General features: G+C 54.9%; 1 protein-coding gene across 4 annotated transcripts in view; it reads left to right on the top strand.

Annotated features, from left to right (window-relative positions):
- Window positions 1–1,480: 1,480 nt before the first annotated feature.
- The window catches only part of Akna (AT-hook transcription factor), a 46,979-nt gene continuing 31,434 nt past the window's right edge, over window positions 1,481–17,025 (top strand). Inside the window, exons 1-2 of one of the 4 annotated variants that reach the window (XM_037202656.1) lie at window positions 1,481–1,559; window positions 15,162–15,523. In XM_037202656.1, coding sequence (XP_037058551.1) covers window positions 15,271–15,523 — 253 coding nt within the window. In that variant the 5' untranslated portion in view covers window positions 1,481–1,559; window positions 15,162–15,270. Of the gene's footprint in view, window positions 1,560–7,116; window positions 7,334–10,021; window positions 10,217–15,161; window positions 15,524–16,659; window positions 16,835–17,025 lie in introns of those variants that run through there. The other 3 variants (XM_037202657.1, XM_028892654.2, XM_037202658.1) reach the window with 3 other exon arrangements.

The following is a 17,025-nucleotide window of genomic DNA, read 5'->3' as shown; positions in this document are numbered from 1 at the left end:
TAGTGGGGGGGGGGATTTATTTCATCTCACAGGTTACAGCCCATCTTTAAGGGAATTCAGGGCAGGATGCTGATGCAGGGACCATTCTTACTGGCTTGCTTTACTACAACCAGGCTCACCTTCCTAGGGAAGGTGCTGCCCACAGTGGGCTAAGCCTCCCGCATCTATCATTAGTGGAGGCAATCTTATACAGACATGGCCACAAGCCAACATGAGGGAGGCGATTCTTCAAGCAAGGTTCCCTCTTCCCAGGTGACTCAAGGCTGTGTCAAATCGGCAATTAAAAACTAACCAGGTCAGCTCTCTTCCACGACGGTATGCACGCGGGCCTTTCCTACTCCGACATTTCCTGCCACAACTTGATGAGGAAGCCTAGCAGAGGGAGAGTTTTGGGTTCTTGCAATGTGGGCCTGCCCAAAGGAGTGCCAAGTTGGCCTGTGAACTACCTGCAGCTCTCTGTGGAAGAAAGTGAGGTGTGAGGTGAGGTGAGGTGGCCGGATGTAGGGCGCACAGACAGTCCATACTTCCTCACAGGGATGAGTCCATGCTTCCTCAGATTCTACTCCTTTTGCTCCTCAGCTGTGTAACCTTGGGCAAGCCAATTAACCTCTCTGAGCTGTTTGCCATCTTTACACGCAGAGCGCAATGCTGACATAATTTGGAGACTTCTGCCCAGTACACCCAAGTAGTCCTTTTGTGAAGCCAGCCAGTGCTGGAGTTGCCGCTGCTGTTGGCTGTGTGGGGAGCGTCCCGCAGTAAGACAATGGGAGCGCCATCTGCAGGGGGAGACACATCTGGCTGAAACACAGCGGCAGTGGGGCCGGTGTTAAATAGATTAATGTCTTGGTGGGGCTGACGCTATGTGTCCGTTTGCACCCCTCTGCGCTCCCAGAAGCAGCGGTGTTGAATTCGAAATTTTGCTGTTCTGCACCGGCAAAGTAGCAAACAGAACCGGAGCAGGGGCCCAGGCCAGTCTGACACTCCACATCGCCACCGTTCGAGGTGGCTTTGGTGGAAGACATTATTTCTACCTCGTCCCTCTCTGGCTTACATTTCCAGGTCCTTCTTTCTGGCCTCGGGGCCAGAAGACGGGTAGTAACCCCGCCTACCTCACAGCAGCCTAACACCGCACAAGGAGCGCACAATTTATCACTACAGTTATTAAACGGCACGTCTCCCTCTTCAAACCTGGTGACTCCTTCCTCACGGTGTCTCCATTGATCCCACACACAGATACCGCCCTCTCCGGGCCTCAGTTTCCCCTTCTGCGTCAGGGCAGGCTCGCACAGGAAGATGCAGCCCGGTAGAGCTGAGATTTCAGCCTATTTAGCCTGAGACTCTGGTCCGCCGACCGCCAAAGTCGGGGCGGGGCGAAGCCTCCGGCCTCTCTACGATTGGTGGATCTCGCAGAAGCTCCGTCCCCGGGAGCCTGCCCCTCTGCCGTCTCGGGCGGGCTGCGGGCATCATGCAAAGCAGCCGCGCCCCGCCTCGCGCGCGGATTGGAGGCCTTTGTCTGCCGCTCAACTCCAGGAAACCAGGGCGCGAGGTAGCAGCAGCAGGTGAGACCCGGAGGGGAGAGCCAGGGGACGTGGAGCTTGGCTTTCGGGGACTCAGTTTCCCCCTCGGGAGGATGGGGACGGGAGCGGGCAGCGCTGCCGGACTGGGTCCTGCTGGGCCCGCGAGGCTTCGGATCTCCACGTGGGAGCTCCACGCGCGCGCGAGGGGACGGATCGTGGCTCCGGGAGTCCGGAGCGCGAGATCACCGACCCAGCCGCACCCCTGGGACGCCGGGACCACGGGATGCCCTGGTCCCGCCCCTTCGGCCTCAATCTCCACCTCCGCACAGTGGGGGCGTGGGCTTCGGTCCTCCAAGCCCAGGCACCTCGCCTACCGGGCAGGGGTCCCGGGGGACCGGGGGGTGGTCCTTGGCGGGGCTGCAGGCGGTGTTTGGCAGGAGGCGTGGCCCTGTTGCTTGGTGACCAGGGAGGTGGGGCACTGCTGTTCTGAGATTTGTGTGAGACTGGGTCACCAGGCAACAACTCCGCGGGCCAGGCAGCCTCGGAGCCTCGCGCTGTCCCTGGATGCCTAACGCAAGTTTTTTTTCTTCTTCTTTATTGTGTCGGGCAGGGGGTGAGGGGCGGCGTAGGGTGGGCTGTCTCCACAGTGGGAGGAACCGGGAGGAGCTGTCAAAATGGGGTCAGTCCCCTCTTGGTACTCAAGAGGTGCGGGAGGCACAGAGAGGTGGCCCGGCTTACCCAAGGGCGCACAGCAGGGAGGCGCGCAGCGGGTCTCTACCCTGTAGTGGAAGGCAAAGCCAGGGCCAAATTGCTGTGAAATCTTGGGCGAGACCTCTGACGCTCCTTCCTTGGGCTTCAGTTGAAAGAAAGGACGGGACGAGGAGAATCAAAAGCCCTTCTGCGTTTGAAAAAGTTGGAAAGGAAAGTTGCTGAAAACAAACGCGAGCTATTTTAGAGCCGAGAAGGGAAGCTGAGCCGGCCGCAGTGAAAAGAGGCATTGTTTCTGCCCTCTAAAACAGAAGAAATAGGCTGAATCTGAAGCATAAAGGTTAAGGCTAGATACACAGAGACTCCCCGAAGAATTCCCAGGTTCCTCTTCTGGAGTTGTTGGGGTTGATGCTGGGGCCGTTTTGTTGAGGTAATAGAAGAGTCGCGCTGGGTTAAATGGGACCCAAGTCTGTTTGACCTGCTGATGTGAGGAGCAATCTGCGGATGGCGCAGGCAGTATTGTGGGTTTGTCCCATGGCTGTCCCCGTGTTCCGCAGGAGGACAAGTGCCGACGGGGGTATTCCCTCCCTGAGGCCAGCTGGTTTGCATTGAAACCACGTGATCCTGGCTCTCTTGAGAGGGGATTTCATCAGCTCCCAGGGCAGGGTTTTTCAGAGGGCCAGGGAGTCTACAGACACCGCTGGCTGCGTTGGGAGGGGACTTGGAAACGGCACCGCATTGTGCCAGTCAGTGGACCCCTGTGGGAGCGGCATTTCAGAGAACCCAGAGCCTCAGATGGCCTCCTCCCTGGGCAGACCTAGAGATACAGCAGGAAGTCACTTTTAAGCTTTACTTCTGAGCAACTCAGTTTACCCCTCTAGAAACGGGCAGGGTGGTATTCCCTCTAGTACCATCTTCAAGCCCGGGTGGGTAGCATCTTAGAGAATTTTTGTTCAGCATCCCCATCTAAGTTTAGAGGTAAAGAAATTGAACCCGGAGAAAGAACAGAATAACCGTGATAACATTATATTGGTGACAATAGGTCGTTCATTGAACACTGCCTCAGGCCACTGTTCCAGGGGTCTCACTGTAGGTGGGAAGGTGGGGGTGGGTGAAGCTGTTATCTCCCCAGCGCCAAGGACAGAGCCCTGCTAGATTCTGTCATTCATTTCCTAGCGTTGCCACTAGGTGGATGCTGTTGTCCCTATTTTACAGTCTACGGTTCAGAGAATCACCCACCTTGAGTGGCACAGCTCTCTGCTGGGTCTAGCAGGTTCTCAGTTTGGGATGCGCAGGAGTGAACACTGATGGTTCCCAGCAGTTCAATACCGCTTTCTGGGATAGCATGTTGGTGCTTATACCGCGGGAACCAGTGAGTGTGTGCATCAGTGCTTTTCGGAGAGCCGCATACCAGCTGAGAGTACAGCTCAGTGGAGAGCAGCCAGGGCTGGGCTAGGTGTGAGCCTGAATTCCAAAAGATCAGCCCTTTCACCTGGAAGTGACCAAGCATTCTCCCACAGCTGTCTCTGTGCAGGGCACGAGAATCCTGGGCCCTTAGAGACAGACATCTGGCAGCCTGTGCAGGGCTTTGGAGCATTGGAAGGTGACGTGGGCTTTGAGGGAGGAACAGTGTCCTGGGACACCTGGAGAGAACATGGTTGGTGTCTCCAGAACACTTTCTGGGGTAGTGCTTTTCAGCCTACCCAGGGTCCTTGGATGTGGGGGCAGTATATTAGAGAGGTTCCAGAATAAAACAGCTCAGGTCTGACTGGCTGATAGTCCTGCCCTACAACCTCGCATTTTAGCCTCTAGTCTCTCCTCCATCCTGCCTATAGCCCCATCTTGGCTCTGGTCCCCACTGCCAAGTGTCAGCCAAACCAGCTGCACTGCTAAGCCAGGCCCTCCTGCCAGGGCCTCCCCTACCCATCTCTAGACCCTTGCCAGCACCCCAGCACCCCATAGCCTATTCCGGAGAGGAGCTGGGATCAAAGCCAGATAGCATACCCAACTGTCAGTCTCCTTGGGGTCCTGGGACTACAGCCAAGGACCGAGAACTTGGGGGAAGGGGATGTGAGGTTTAGGAGCCCCTCCAAGTAAGGGATTAATCTGTGTGTGGGGAGCACTATATTTGTGAACGTCCTTAATATGCTATGTGACTTTGGGCAAGGTGTATAACTTCTCCGCGTCTTCCTTATCTTTTAAATGCCCGTTTGCTTATGAGGAGCCAATCAGATAATCTGCACTATGCCTCAAAATGCTAAGAGTTGCCCAGGCTAGGAGCAGGAAGCCTCCTCTTCGTTGTGTTGTGTTCCAATGCTGCACAGTGGCTAGAGGAGCAGGAAAACAGCTCAAGGCATCAGACAAATAAAAGGAGGAGGCGTGGGAGCTGCCGGATGCCACAGAGGGTCAGAGCCGCAAAGAAGCTCAGTGCCCGGCCGCTCTGTCAGTGCTGAAAAGAACTGAGGCAGGGGATGCCCGAGTGCTGCTATGCAGACGTGAGGCAGGTGGAAGCCCTTGTGTGTCTGTCTATCTTTGTCTGTCTGTCTGTCTGTGGGGGGGGGCATGGGGCCTTGTGCCCACTGCACTGAGCTGTACCCTCAGTCCACATACACAGTTGTAAACACCATTCTATATTCTTCCGAGAAGAGCGGAAAACTGTTCCTTTGAGAGCAAATATGATTTTGTTTTGATTTTTTTTGTTTGTGAGACAAGGTTTCTCTGTATAGCCCTGGCTATCCTGGAACTTGCTTTGTAGACCAGGCTGGCCTCGAACTCACAGAAATCTGCCTGCCGCGCCTCCCAAGTGCTGGGATTAAAGACGTGTGCTACCACCACCCACCTGGGAACAAATATAATTTATTTCGGCAATCCCCTGTTGCTGGACACTGAGGTTGTTTCCAACCTCTTCACTAGCTGTGTTTCAGTCACAAAATAATTAAGATTGGACATCCTGGTTCAAGCCCTGCTTCCTCACTTGTAAAACAGGATGAGGAATTCCTGTCTCCTTGGATTGGTATGGAGGTTGGGGGATGAGAACTAAATCTTAAGAGGGCTTTTACAAGATATTTGACACAAAGTTAGTGCTCAATAAAACCTCGCTGTTAGCAATACATTCTTGGCACCGTGCACTTTCAAATTTTTACTTTGAAAAAAGCTTGAGAGATTTGCATCTCTATGGTTGCATTCACCCTCCTTATAACCTTGGTTTTTATTAGCTAAGGACAGCCTGTTTCCTCCCCTCCTGAATGGCTAAGGAGGAACACACATTTCCTAGCTGGGTCACTGGTGTTTTGGGAGTCACATGGTAATAGTACCCCTCACACTTGGGAGGGCTGGCTCCCCTTTGTGTGGGGGACTCTGCAACCAGAGCTTTGGCTGATTTTGGGGAAAGTTCTGCGGGGAGCATGCCCTGTGGCCACATCACTGAGGACGAGGCCATTGCTCCCAGGCAGGCTCTCTGTGTTAGCTAAGGCACGGCACTGACGCCCGAGGGTGCACACCACACCATCTCTCCTTACTGCATCCCGTGAGCCATCCTGTGCCCTGTCTTACAGAGGAGTAGCCTGGGACTCAGAGAGTATTTATCAGCAAGGATCTTGCCAAGGTCACTCAGCTTCCTAGAGCCCTGGAAGTGTCAGCCTGTCCCCATGACCACACATCAGCACAATGGGGCTTCTTGGGTGGGCAAATGGAATGGAGTCCAGGAGGTTCAGTGGACCTCTGATCACCTCAAATACATTCTCTCCTCTCTCTCTCTCTCTCTCTCTCTCTCTCTCTCTCTCTCTCTCTCTCTCTCTCTCTCTCTCTCTCCAGCATCATTTATTTTTATGTGTGTGAGAATTTTCTCTGCATGTATGTCTGTGTTCCATGTGTGTGCCTGGTGCTCACACAGGCCAGAAGATGGCATTGGATCCCTTGGAACAGGTGGTTGTGAGCCATCATGTAAATGCTGGCAACTGAACCCTGGTTCTCTGCAAGTACTGCAGCAGTACTCTTAACTGCTGAGCTGTCTGTCCAGCTTCTTGGTGACCATCTCTTGAAGCCCCAGATCCAAAGCTCAGAGAAAGGAACACAAGTCCCTGGTGACCTGGGAGTCAGAGGTCCTTACTAGGCTTCCATCACTCTCTTTGATCCTCTGTGGCATCTGGCCCTGCCCAGGTGCACTGTGTCCTTTGACCTGGAAGGTCAGCCTCCTGGGCAGGGAGGGAGAGTGACCTCCCCAGGGCAGGAGAGCCAGGACAGAGGAGGGTCTGGGATGGAGTGACAGCCCCACTCCTATGGTGTCTGACGCTGATTTCTCAAGAGAGCTGGCCTGTACCTCTGCGGCTCCAGAAGGATCAGGGGAGGGCAGGATGACTAAGCAGCGGCAAGGAGAGGGCAAAGGTCCAACGGAGTGTCTGGACCCAAGGCCAGGGCAACCAGCAGAGGGCTTGTTGTGCTCCAGAGGCTGATGGCCAGGGTACAGGGTTCTTGTCCGGGTGGCTAATTCCTTCCTTTAGGCCTCAGTATCCTCCCGTGAGCAGTGAAGAACAGTCCTGATCTACAGCCAGTTCTATGTCTGATGAGCAGGCGAAGGAAGCACACAGGAGGCCCCCAAGGGGGAGCAAAGCCTCCTTTTGCAGAGGGGTTATAGCCTAGGCCTTGGGCTCCACCCTGGGCTCCCCCACCCCCACCCCCCTGCACACAGGCCTTAGGATCTCCACAGGCTGGCTGGGGTGAGCACTAGGCTTGGTTGGGAGGAGCCAGGTCCTCATGGATCTGAGTCTCTACCATGTTCACCAGCTTCGTGGCCTTGGGCAAGTTGGGTGGCCTCTGGGGACCTTATGTACTCAGCTGTGAGATGGACCCCTCACACCAGTCTTGATGACCATTAGGGGCCTACAGACGGCTGGCTACCTGGGCAACTGGCGAGGTGCAGTGGATGGTCCAGAATGCATCTGTGGTGTTTCTGTCGTGTGTCGACCCATGCCAAATCCTTAAGAGTCAGGAGTCAAGAGACCAACGCTGGCCATATCGTCACCTGGTGAGCACCAGGACAAACGGCAAGTCCCAAGGAGGTCACGCAGGAGCCAGGTCGGCAGGCAGCTCAAAGCCAACAGGGAGTCGAGGTGAATATTGGCGAGAAGCACCAACATTGTTGGGGAGCACTGCACTGGGGAGCACTCCGTTGGGGAGCATTGGGGAGCACTCCGTAGGGGAGCAGTGAGGAGGTGGGGATGGGAGCAGGTGAGCACAGAGGGAGTGAGGGAGGCTGGAGCAGGCCAGGCTGCCGCTTCTGGTTGTCCTAGTGCTGTGGACCAGTGTCCTGAGTGGGAAAAAAAAATGTATAAGAAGCTGTGTTTGGGAGCTTGTGTTTGAGAAGATCCCATGAGGTTGTTTGTTGGAGGTTGAAGGGCAGGGCTATCCAGGTGAGGAAGGTTCTGGAAGATACGTGGGGAGAGATAAGGCCAGGATCTGGTGAAGTTTAGGAAACTCAGAAAATGGGACTCCGTGGTAGATGAGTTCCACGATGGAAGGGAGTGGCCAGGGGGACCACCCAGTCTGGCCTGAGAACCTGAATAAAGGGTGGACCCATCTGGGGACAGGAGAAAGCTTCCGTGTCCAAGCTCAGTTTGGCTGAGTAAATCAGGGATGGTATTCCAGCAGGGCACGGAGCGGGAGGAGAAGGCCCAAGTGGCAGGGTGAAGGACAGCAAATACTGGCCGCCGCCTCTGAACAAGGCCGAGGGTGTGCCAGCTGCGGCAGCCACCTGGTGCTGACGGGTTAATGATGGGGGGCGGTGGGTGAGTGAGTGACAGGATGTCAGGGGAGCCCGCCTCCCACACAATGGGCCACATGGTCGCCAGAGCAGCAGGGAAGGCCTTGGCAAGATTTGGCTCTGTTCCATCGTCCCTGGGGGTTGCAGCGGGAACCCTACCACCCAGATGTGGATACAAGGCAGGGACAGGGACGGAGGGGTTGAGAGGTTACTCAGTGGAAGGTGCTTGGTGCTGTCTTAGCCAGACACTGGCAGCCCTCAGAGACTTCATGCCATTCATTCATCAGCCACAGGCCCTGGGAGGAGCCCCGAGACTCCCACCCAAGGAGCCCTCCGGGGGCAGAAACTGTGGTGCTGAACTAGCTCGTAAGGTACTGTACACTGGGCACTCTGTCATCGAATTGGCAGCGAGCAGGGGCCACTCTGTTTAGCCCTGCTTCACAGAAGGGAAAAGTGTGGCTCAAGGTGGTGGAGCCATCCAGGTCACGGAGCCTGCAGGAGGTGAGGCTGACAGTGAATCCCCTGGCCAAAGGACTAAGATTCCTTCTCTCCGTCGCACTTGGGTGGCCCCTAGCCTGGCTACTCCCTGGAGGTGCCCTGAGGGCTTTCTGCATGTCAGAGGGTTGATTTCATGTCTTTTGTGCTTCCTGACTTGATGCTCTGGGTCAGCAGGGGCGGCGTGGGGAGCCAGGAGCAGGCTCTGGGCAAATCCTGCAGCTTCTTCCCTTGTGCCTGGCTCCTGCCTCTTCCTGGCTGCTCTGATCCAGCCCAGATCCTGAAGGGTAGGTAGTTCCTGTACTTTCTTCCTCTTCCCAGGCACCCGAGTCCTCTCACAGCACACCTTGTTGTTTTCAAGGCCCGGAGCAGCTCTCACATCTTTGAAGCTGCCTTTCTAGAATGTTCCGCCTCAGCCCTGCTTGTGGCTTGCTCTTGCCTCTCTGTCCTTCCGGTCCCTCGTGTGGCTGTAGACTCCCCACCCAGACCTACCTTCCTGAAGGTCCCGCCTCACCTCCCCATCTTGTTACTCTCAAGCCTGTGTCTTAGGCCAGGGCACATCCCACATCTGGGACCCGAAACTGCTGGTGCTCAGAACCTGCCTGGTTCCATAAGTCCTCAGACTCAGAAACACCGGAAGCAGCTGGGACGTGGGTCACCAGCCTGTCTCTCACGCTTTGCCTCAGGCACACCTGAAAGCCTACACACTCCTCTATAGAGTGAAGAGCCAGATGTGGTATGTCTGTGCCCTGCAGTGCCTCCAACATCTGCTACACTTCCTCCACAGTAGCCAGGGGGTCTGGGGGGCCTCAGGTTGACTGTCAAGATAATTTTTGTTTTTGGTTTGGTTTGGTTTGGTTTTTCGAGACAGGGTTTCTCTGTGTAGCTTTGCGCCTTTCCTGGAACTCGCTTTGTAGACCAGGCTGGCCTCGAACTCACGGAGATCCGCCTGGCTCTGCCTCCCAAGTGCTGGCACTTCATCTCTGGGGTTCTGAGGGGGAACCCACCTCAGGGGGCATTCATCTCATCCTCCAGTTCTTCCAGGTTACCTAGAAAGTTCCACTACAGGTGCATCTATCTCCAGGTATGGACAGCACATGGAAAGACAGAAATCTCAGAATCCTCCCTGAGATGATGAGACTTGTACGTGAACGAGCTCTGAGTCTGAGTCTGCCTTAAGGTCTGCACTGAGACCTACAAAATGGGAGGAGAGGATCTGATGAAGTCATTGGTGGCTGAAGAGGACCCATAGGGGGGCTGCAGGCTCCCCTTCCCGGGGCCAGCATGCAATGTGATCGTAGCCAAGCGCCTGGCCTTTTCTGGACTTCTGTCTCCCTGCCAGTCCATGCAGGGTTGCATCTAAGGTCCGAAGCCCAAGGCCTCAGTAGTTCCTGGGAGCTCTTCCCGGTCCGTGCAGCCCCACAGTTGCCCAGCAAGGGGTTAAGCTCTTGGCGCCAGCTCCGCACGGCAAACCCCCTCCTTTTCACAAACACTTGTAGGAAATCAGGCTGGGCGCTTCCTGTGAGGAGGAGGCGGCAAGGCCAGGCCTCAGCTGCAGGGGCGGGGAGAAGTGAGGAGCGATGCTTGACTGTGAGCTGAGGCCGTTCTGGCTGGCAGAGCAGTCTGGAGGCGGTCCAGGGTGCTGTGGAGGCAGGGGGCTCCCCAGGTTTGAAACAAAGACCTCGTGGGCAGCTCCCCTGAGCCCAGGCCGGCAGGATGGTGGTGTAGTCCGAGTGAGGTAAGGAGCTGAGCCAGGAGGAGGGCCGGAGGGAAGGCCGCCTTCCCTCTGGATGGGCCAGTCATAGACTCCCTGGACAAGCCTGGCAGTCAGCCCAGCCCAGCCAGGAAGTCACAGCCATGCAGCTGCTGCCACTCCTGTCCAGCTCTGGGAGCCCAGCCCCCTGGCCAGAGCGGACTCCAGGATGCTCGTGTCCAGCTCCAGCTCTGATTTGGTTCCCTTGGTGAACTTAGACCAGTGTTGGTCCCTCTCTGTGCCCAGGGTGGGCCCATCTCACAGCCAGTTAGTGCTTGGATTGCTAAGGGTCCGGGGAGATGTGCAGAAGGCCAGGAGACGACACCCCCCTCTCCACATAAGGTCAGGGACAGAGTCTGGATGTTCTGGGGGCCAGGAAGCCAGTCTGGACCTAAAGTAGGGCAAGATAAGAGTCGGTAAAAGCCTGGCCCCTTTTCTCTTCCTTCCTGGCTGCTTGAGTCAGTCAGGGCCAGGCTGGGGACATCCATTGTGGGTATCTCCTCTGCTTTCTGCAGGCCAGAAGCTACTCCTTGTGACTAACTGGCCAATGCCCTGTCTCTGATCCAAACTTGCTTTGGAGCCCCGCTGCCTAGCCCTTTAGAAGGGCCCAGCAGCTTGATCTGGAGGTCTCCTCCGCTATCCTCCTGCCTCCTACAAGTCTGATTGCCTTGGTTTAACAGCCACGGTGTTCCTCTTCAATCTGAACTTCCTGGTTGTGAGGCCTCATTAGGTGTCTGCCTCAGTTTCCTAAGGTTAAGGTAGGGAGGGATGCCCTGACTGTCCTTGGTTGGATGGTATGGGGCTGCTGAGGGCAAGAGTGCTGAAGGATGTGTAGCCATACCAAGGGAGGGTCCTCAGACTTCCAGGGCAGGAACAACCCCCTCCCATTACACACACACACACACACACACACACACACACACACACACACACACACACACACCCTGCTTGTGTAGAGCAGCGGAGAAGAGGGGAATGCCTAGTGAGCAGCTAAACAGAGTCCCTGGAGTGTGTTAGGACGTGGAGGACAGGGCTGTATGGGTGTCAGGTTGGGGGAGGCAAGGGCACAGAAGAGCAGTGTTTGGTGCTTCCTGGGGGTGGGGTGCAGTTTCTCTGGGGCATGTGGGGACCTTTAGCTCAATGTTCCAGCCCTTGGCCGGCCTTAGTTATAGAGGGGCTCTCCCTCCCGGGTCAGGACATAGTTCCTACGGCTAGCGTGTTCACCAGCTTTCACTGCTGCCCAGTGACGGCTGTCAGGGCCTCGCTGCCTGTGTGTGACACTCAGGGGCCAGGCCCTCAGCTCTCCTTGAAGTTCAGCCTGTATTTTCAGACCTCCATGCCTTTGTCTGTGCTGTTCCTCTGTCCTGGATGGCCTTCCTCATTCTCCCCTAGATGTGTTTGGTCTATTAAAGCTGTCCCCACACTTCCTCCTTCAGTGGCTTTTCGGGATCGCGTCCTCCGTGACGGGCAGAATCTTGGCAAGCTTACGCTTTTCTGTATCCCGGGGCATGAGAACCTCCAAGTTGATTTGGTGCATCTCATGCCAGTGTGCTCGCCAGAGCAGGGTGATGGGCACAGCTGTGGCTGGGCTGGGTGACCGCTTCTCCCCTGTAGAGAGAGGAGTTGTCAGCCAGTCACATGCTCAGGTGGCAGTCACACCAGAGCTGGGTTCTGCTTGCCTGCTGCTCAGCCTACTACTCGAGGTTGGCACATGTTTGGCATTGATATGTGTTTGTTGATTGACTACCCGACTGGTTAGTCCCAGGCTCCATGGCACAGAGAGCTGTGGCTTGCACAAGAGACTAAAGTCTTTCTCAGAAAAGCTCACAGGTTGAGGCACCTGAGGGGTGGGTGCAAAACTGGAGCTCCTAACCGCTGCTGCCTGTGACGGGCAGGCTCTGCTGAGCACAGTGAGATTTCTGCCACTGAGTCATTGCAGAAAACAGGCTGTTCCTCTTTTTGCACACAGAGGTCTCTGTGATTGGGCAGGCTGCTGTGCGGTGGATTAGGGGGGAAAATAACCTTTCAAACGTCAGAAAACCACACTCCACAGCCTTTCCTTGCAGAGACATCAGGAGGAGGCAAGATGTGGTTGCACCCGTCTATCTGCACACGCCTCCACACTGGGAGCCAGAAGATTGGAGAAGCCTTGTTGTGGTCCTGGTTTAAAGATTCCGAGGCCCGGTCCCAGGGCCTCTGAGCCAGGATTCTGTAGGCATAGATTGAGTGCTTAGAGAATTCTCATGTACACTCAAGGTCAAGATCCCCCATCACCATGGATTTGAGCAGGGGTGCAGGCTCTGTAGGGAATGGGGCGGTCCGTATGTGGCACTGCACGTGGCAGAGGTCAGAGGGCAACCTGGAGTATCGAGCCTCCCCTTCTGGCTTGTTCGAGATGGTCTCTCATTCACTCCTGCACATGCCAGGTTAGCTGGCCTTCGAGCCCTCAGCGTTCTCTCCTCTCTGCCTCACATCTCCTGGTAGGGGTGTGCCAGGATTACAGGTGCTTGTATTACCGCAGCCAGCCCTTATGTGGGTTCTGGAGATTCGAACTCAGGTCATTAGGCTTGTTCAGCCAGCTGAACCGTTCAGCTGTTTACCTGCTGAACCGTCTCCCCAGCCTCAACTTAAGAATTTTTCTAGTCACTCACACACGTGTTGCCATAGCACATACGTAGAGGTCACAGCACTTTTGAGAGTCAGTTCTCTCCTATCATGTGGGTCCCAGGGAAGATTGAACTCGGGTCCTCAGGCTTGGCAGCAAGTGCCTTTAGCTGCTGAGTCACCTCTCCAGCCCTCAACTGCTTCATTTAAAAATATTCCTTCTATTACATGTAGTATATTGATTATGCGGATATACAGATGAAAGTATTCCTAGAGGTATAGGTGTGCAGATTTTTACTGCTGGGGATATGTGGTTACAAAACCAAACACAACCAACGAAGAGAGCCCTGGGCCGGGACTGACCTCTGCTGAGTCACCTCTGCTTACTGACCAGGTGATCCCGACTGAGTCACGGTTCTGAGCCTTGGTCTCACCAATGAGATGGGAAGGCAGATATCAGTCAAGCTTCCAGCCAGCCTGGCAGAGTGGGGACAGGGTGGAGAGAGTCCGTAAATGTAGGGGTTCTACAGGAACTGAGACAGGGAGGAAGACTGGCTGAGGGGCGGGCAGAGAAGCCCCTGAGCCCCCATCCCTAAAGCCAGAGTCAACTACGGAAGGTCGGCCCTTGTCACTGCTGGCCTTTGTGAAGCCAGCCTTTCCCACGCAGCCCCGGTCTCTGGGGAACTGAGTCTAGAAATAGCCGCCTGATAACTTTTCCCAACTGCATACTGAAGGCAGGGTCCAAGATCCCCAGGACCACTCTGACCGCCCAACTCCAGAGGCTGATTATACTGACTATTCTGGCCTGGATGGAAGAGCCCAGGCTGGTACCAAGAGGCTGGCCTCCACCCCAGCCTGGTCTTCACCCCATGTGCTGCTTTGGGCAAGGCCCCTCCCTCTCTGGGCCTCAATTTCCCTACCGTTACAAAAACTAAGTGTGGACAGCCAGGATTCTTAGAGAACTGAGTGGCCGGCAGCTCCTAGGTCCTGTGCCTTTATCCTGGGGCTGCGTTTCCTGGGCTCAACACAGTGAATGACGCAGGAAATACCAGCAAAGCATTAGAAATAGAGTGTGAAGGAAGAAGAGAGAATGAGGAGGAGAAGAGGAACACCCTCCCCTGCTACCAGGGCCACTCCCACAGTCCGTCTCTGTCCAGGCTGTCCACTTTGGTTTACTATCCCATAGCAATAAAGAGGGCTTTCTCTACTGCCCTTGGCTGGGCTCTCTGCCTGAGAGTCACGTGCAGCTGCTGAAGACATCAGGAGAGGTTTTGTGGGTTTGGCCTCCCACCTTCCAGCAGCCCCTGCTGTCAGCCGTCCAGCCTCTATACTCCCAGCACCCCTGGCCTACAGAGTTCTAGTTTCTCTTTTTGACGCGAAATTCATATAACGTGAAACGACCACTCGGCAGCACCTAGCGTAGCCACAGGGTTGCATCGTGTCTCTTCTACTTCCAGAACATTTCCCTCACCCTTCAAGGAAGCCCTACACCCATGGAGCAGCAAGGGCCCCCTTTTCCCCTCCCCAGCATCACTGTGGCAGGCATCACATGGCCCCCTCCCTTTCTGGACTCACCTGTGTGTCTGCACACTGCAACCCTCGGACTCAGACACACAGAATTCTTGTGTCGGGTTTTTTCACAGCATAGCCCTTCAGTGGTTTATCTACATCGTCACACATGATGGGACTTCATTCCTTTCTCTGCTGTAATTCCCATCCCTTTCGGCAGCCGAATAATATACTCTGCTGTATGTAGAGACCACAAATTGTTTCTCCATGCAGATGGATGGATGCCCGGGTGTCGTGAGTGGGGTTGCTGGGACATGTGTGGAGCCTTGTTTGCGTGCATGCCTGCTTTCAGTTAGTTGGGGCACTGGAATCGGCCCACCACTGCCTGCTTTCAACCTGGATTCAAGGAAACCTCATGGTGCCTTCCTTGGCTTCCTGAGCTTGGGGTGATGTGAGCAGGGCATCTATCAGTCCTCACCTGGACAGTTGCTGCTTGCTAATCTGTGCATGTCCTCCCTTGGGCAGTCAGTGCTGTGAGGAGGGTCCCTGCCTAGTGCCTGCAGACAGAGAGGGTGAGGTGTGCGGTGACAGTCGCTGGCATTTAGGGGACACGTGCACAGTGTTCTGACCGCTAGCTTGTTACCCTATGTCCTAGAGGAAGAGGAATCCTCACCTCATTGATGACAAATGCGGACAGCGAGTCACCCAGGGTCACACAGCGGAGGGCTACCTGCCTCTGGGGATCCTGCTGGTAAATTGCTGGCTGGATGGTGGAAGGCCCCGAGGATTGATGTTATCCATTGGTTGTACCCAATAGGCCCCAGGCAAGATGGCTGGAGCTGAGAGGAGCCACCTGTGACTTGGACCCCCAGCTGCAGCTCAGTCCCCGAAGATGAAGTGGCCCAGGTGAAGCTAGGCCAAGCCCCATGGCCAGCTCAGGGACAGAGGCACACTGGGCTGGGCCAGGCCTGGGGCAAGGGCCCCGCAGGCGGCGCTGGGCTTGGGCTGAGGAGCAAGATGCAGATGGAAGCAGCGACCAAGGCTGGGGCAATGAGCAGTCCCTCCCTGAAGCCACCAGCCCCGAGCTCCTGGAGGACTTCCGCCGGGCACAGGAGCACCCGCCACCACCCCTGGAGTGGGACCCAGACAGGCAGGAGTCTGAAGAGTCTTCTGGAGAAGGTGAGGTGAACTCCTCTAGCCTGCAGTGGTAATCTGTTCCCCCAAAGAGCCCACCTTCTAGAATAGGCAAGGAAGCAGGGGTATCTTTACAACCCTTAATTAAATTCTATCCTTCAGTATTTAAATTGCACAATAATACTGTGCATTTTGGAAAATGTAAGCAAATAAGAGGTAAATTTAAAAACTGCTCATTATCCAACCCCTCCCCAGGTGAGACTGCTTTCCAGGATGCAAATATTTATATGAATATGCAAATATGTTTTGGAATACACCATTGTCGCTTGCTTTGTTGTTATCTCAGTAGCTAGGAATCTTTTCCCTATTATTCCAACATTCTTCCACAAGTCCCTCCTAAGACCTACCTGCATGGAATAGGGCTCTCCCATAATCCTTTGGGCCAGCCTCTCCTGCCCTGCAGGATCCAGCCTCTGGTTTGTGCTGTGGTGAATAGCACAGAGGAGAATGGCATCCAGCCCTCTTTGCATACTTCCACCATCCTGTCTCTGGTAACTTGAATTGCTCAGCTCAGGGCTTAGGCTTATTCTAAGGATTCTTCGGAACCCCAGTCAGCAGAGGGGATGTTGACATTCTTCATCTGCTCCAATGGCTCTGCTCCCATTGCCAGGAGGCCAGCTTGGAGGGACTTCTCAGCTTCTTCCATGCAAGTCCACTCTCCACTTTAGCCTTGGTTTCCCCACCTATGAAATGGGCATGATGACACCATTAGGAACAGGAATGTCTTGATGCGTAGTGGCTCCTCTATTGGATTATGAATAGGATGTGCCGGCATTTGATTCCCTTAAATCAGTAGAACCCTCGGACCACAGAGAAACCACTGGTACCATTACCCTAAGTGTTTCATGCCTGCCACAGCTGTTTTCTTGCTTTTATGTCTTTATTTTGTGTGTGTGTGTGTGTGTGTGTGTGTGTGTGTGTGTGTGTGTTACTAGACATTGAACCTTAAGCCTTCTATAAGCCATGCAAATGCTCTAAGGCTGAACAAAAAAAAGTGTATTTTTGAGATGAATCCTTTCTGAGGGACTGGAGACTGAGATGTTTAAAGCCATAGGCAGAGGTGCCTCTTCCTCCGAGCTACTTGGTATGATGTAACAGCTACTTCCTTTCCTCTACTTCAGCTCTCTGCAGACAAGAGGAACAAGCCCCAAGTTTAAATTAGACTACCAGGGTGCAGTGACTTCTGCATGGTCCCCAGGCAGGGATCAGAAGAGCCTAGAGAGTGCAGTTTCTGCATGACCCCTGGTGGTAGACCCTTGCTTGAGTTCCAGGTCCAGGACTGCTCTGAAACACAGCGTGAGTTGTTGGCCAGTCACTTACCATCTTTGGGTGTGTTGCTGTAAATAGAGTGGCTGGGTGAATCTGGTTTTAAGTAGCCAGGAGATATGCAGTGTCAAGAGTTAGGGGGAAGGCTGGGCGGTGATGGCGCACGCCTTTAATTCCAGCACTCAGGAGGCAGAGCCAGGCAGATCTCTGTGAGTTCGAGG

Source organism: Peromyscus leucopus, chromosome 2 (genome assembly GCF_004664715.2).
Source record: "Peromyscus leucopus breed LL Stock chromosome 2, UCI_PerLeu_2.1, whole genome shotgun sequence".
NCBI classification, from domain to species: Eukaryota; Metazoa; Chordata; class Mammalia; order Rodentia; family Cricetidae; genus Peromyscus; species Peromyscus leucopus.
Note: the sequence above shows the minus strand (reverse complement) of the source record. Positions and strands in the feature narration are given on the sequence as shown.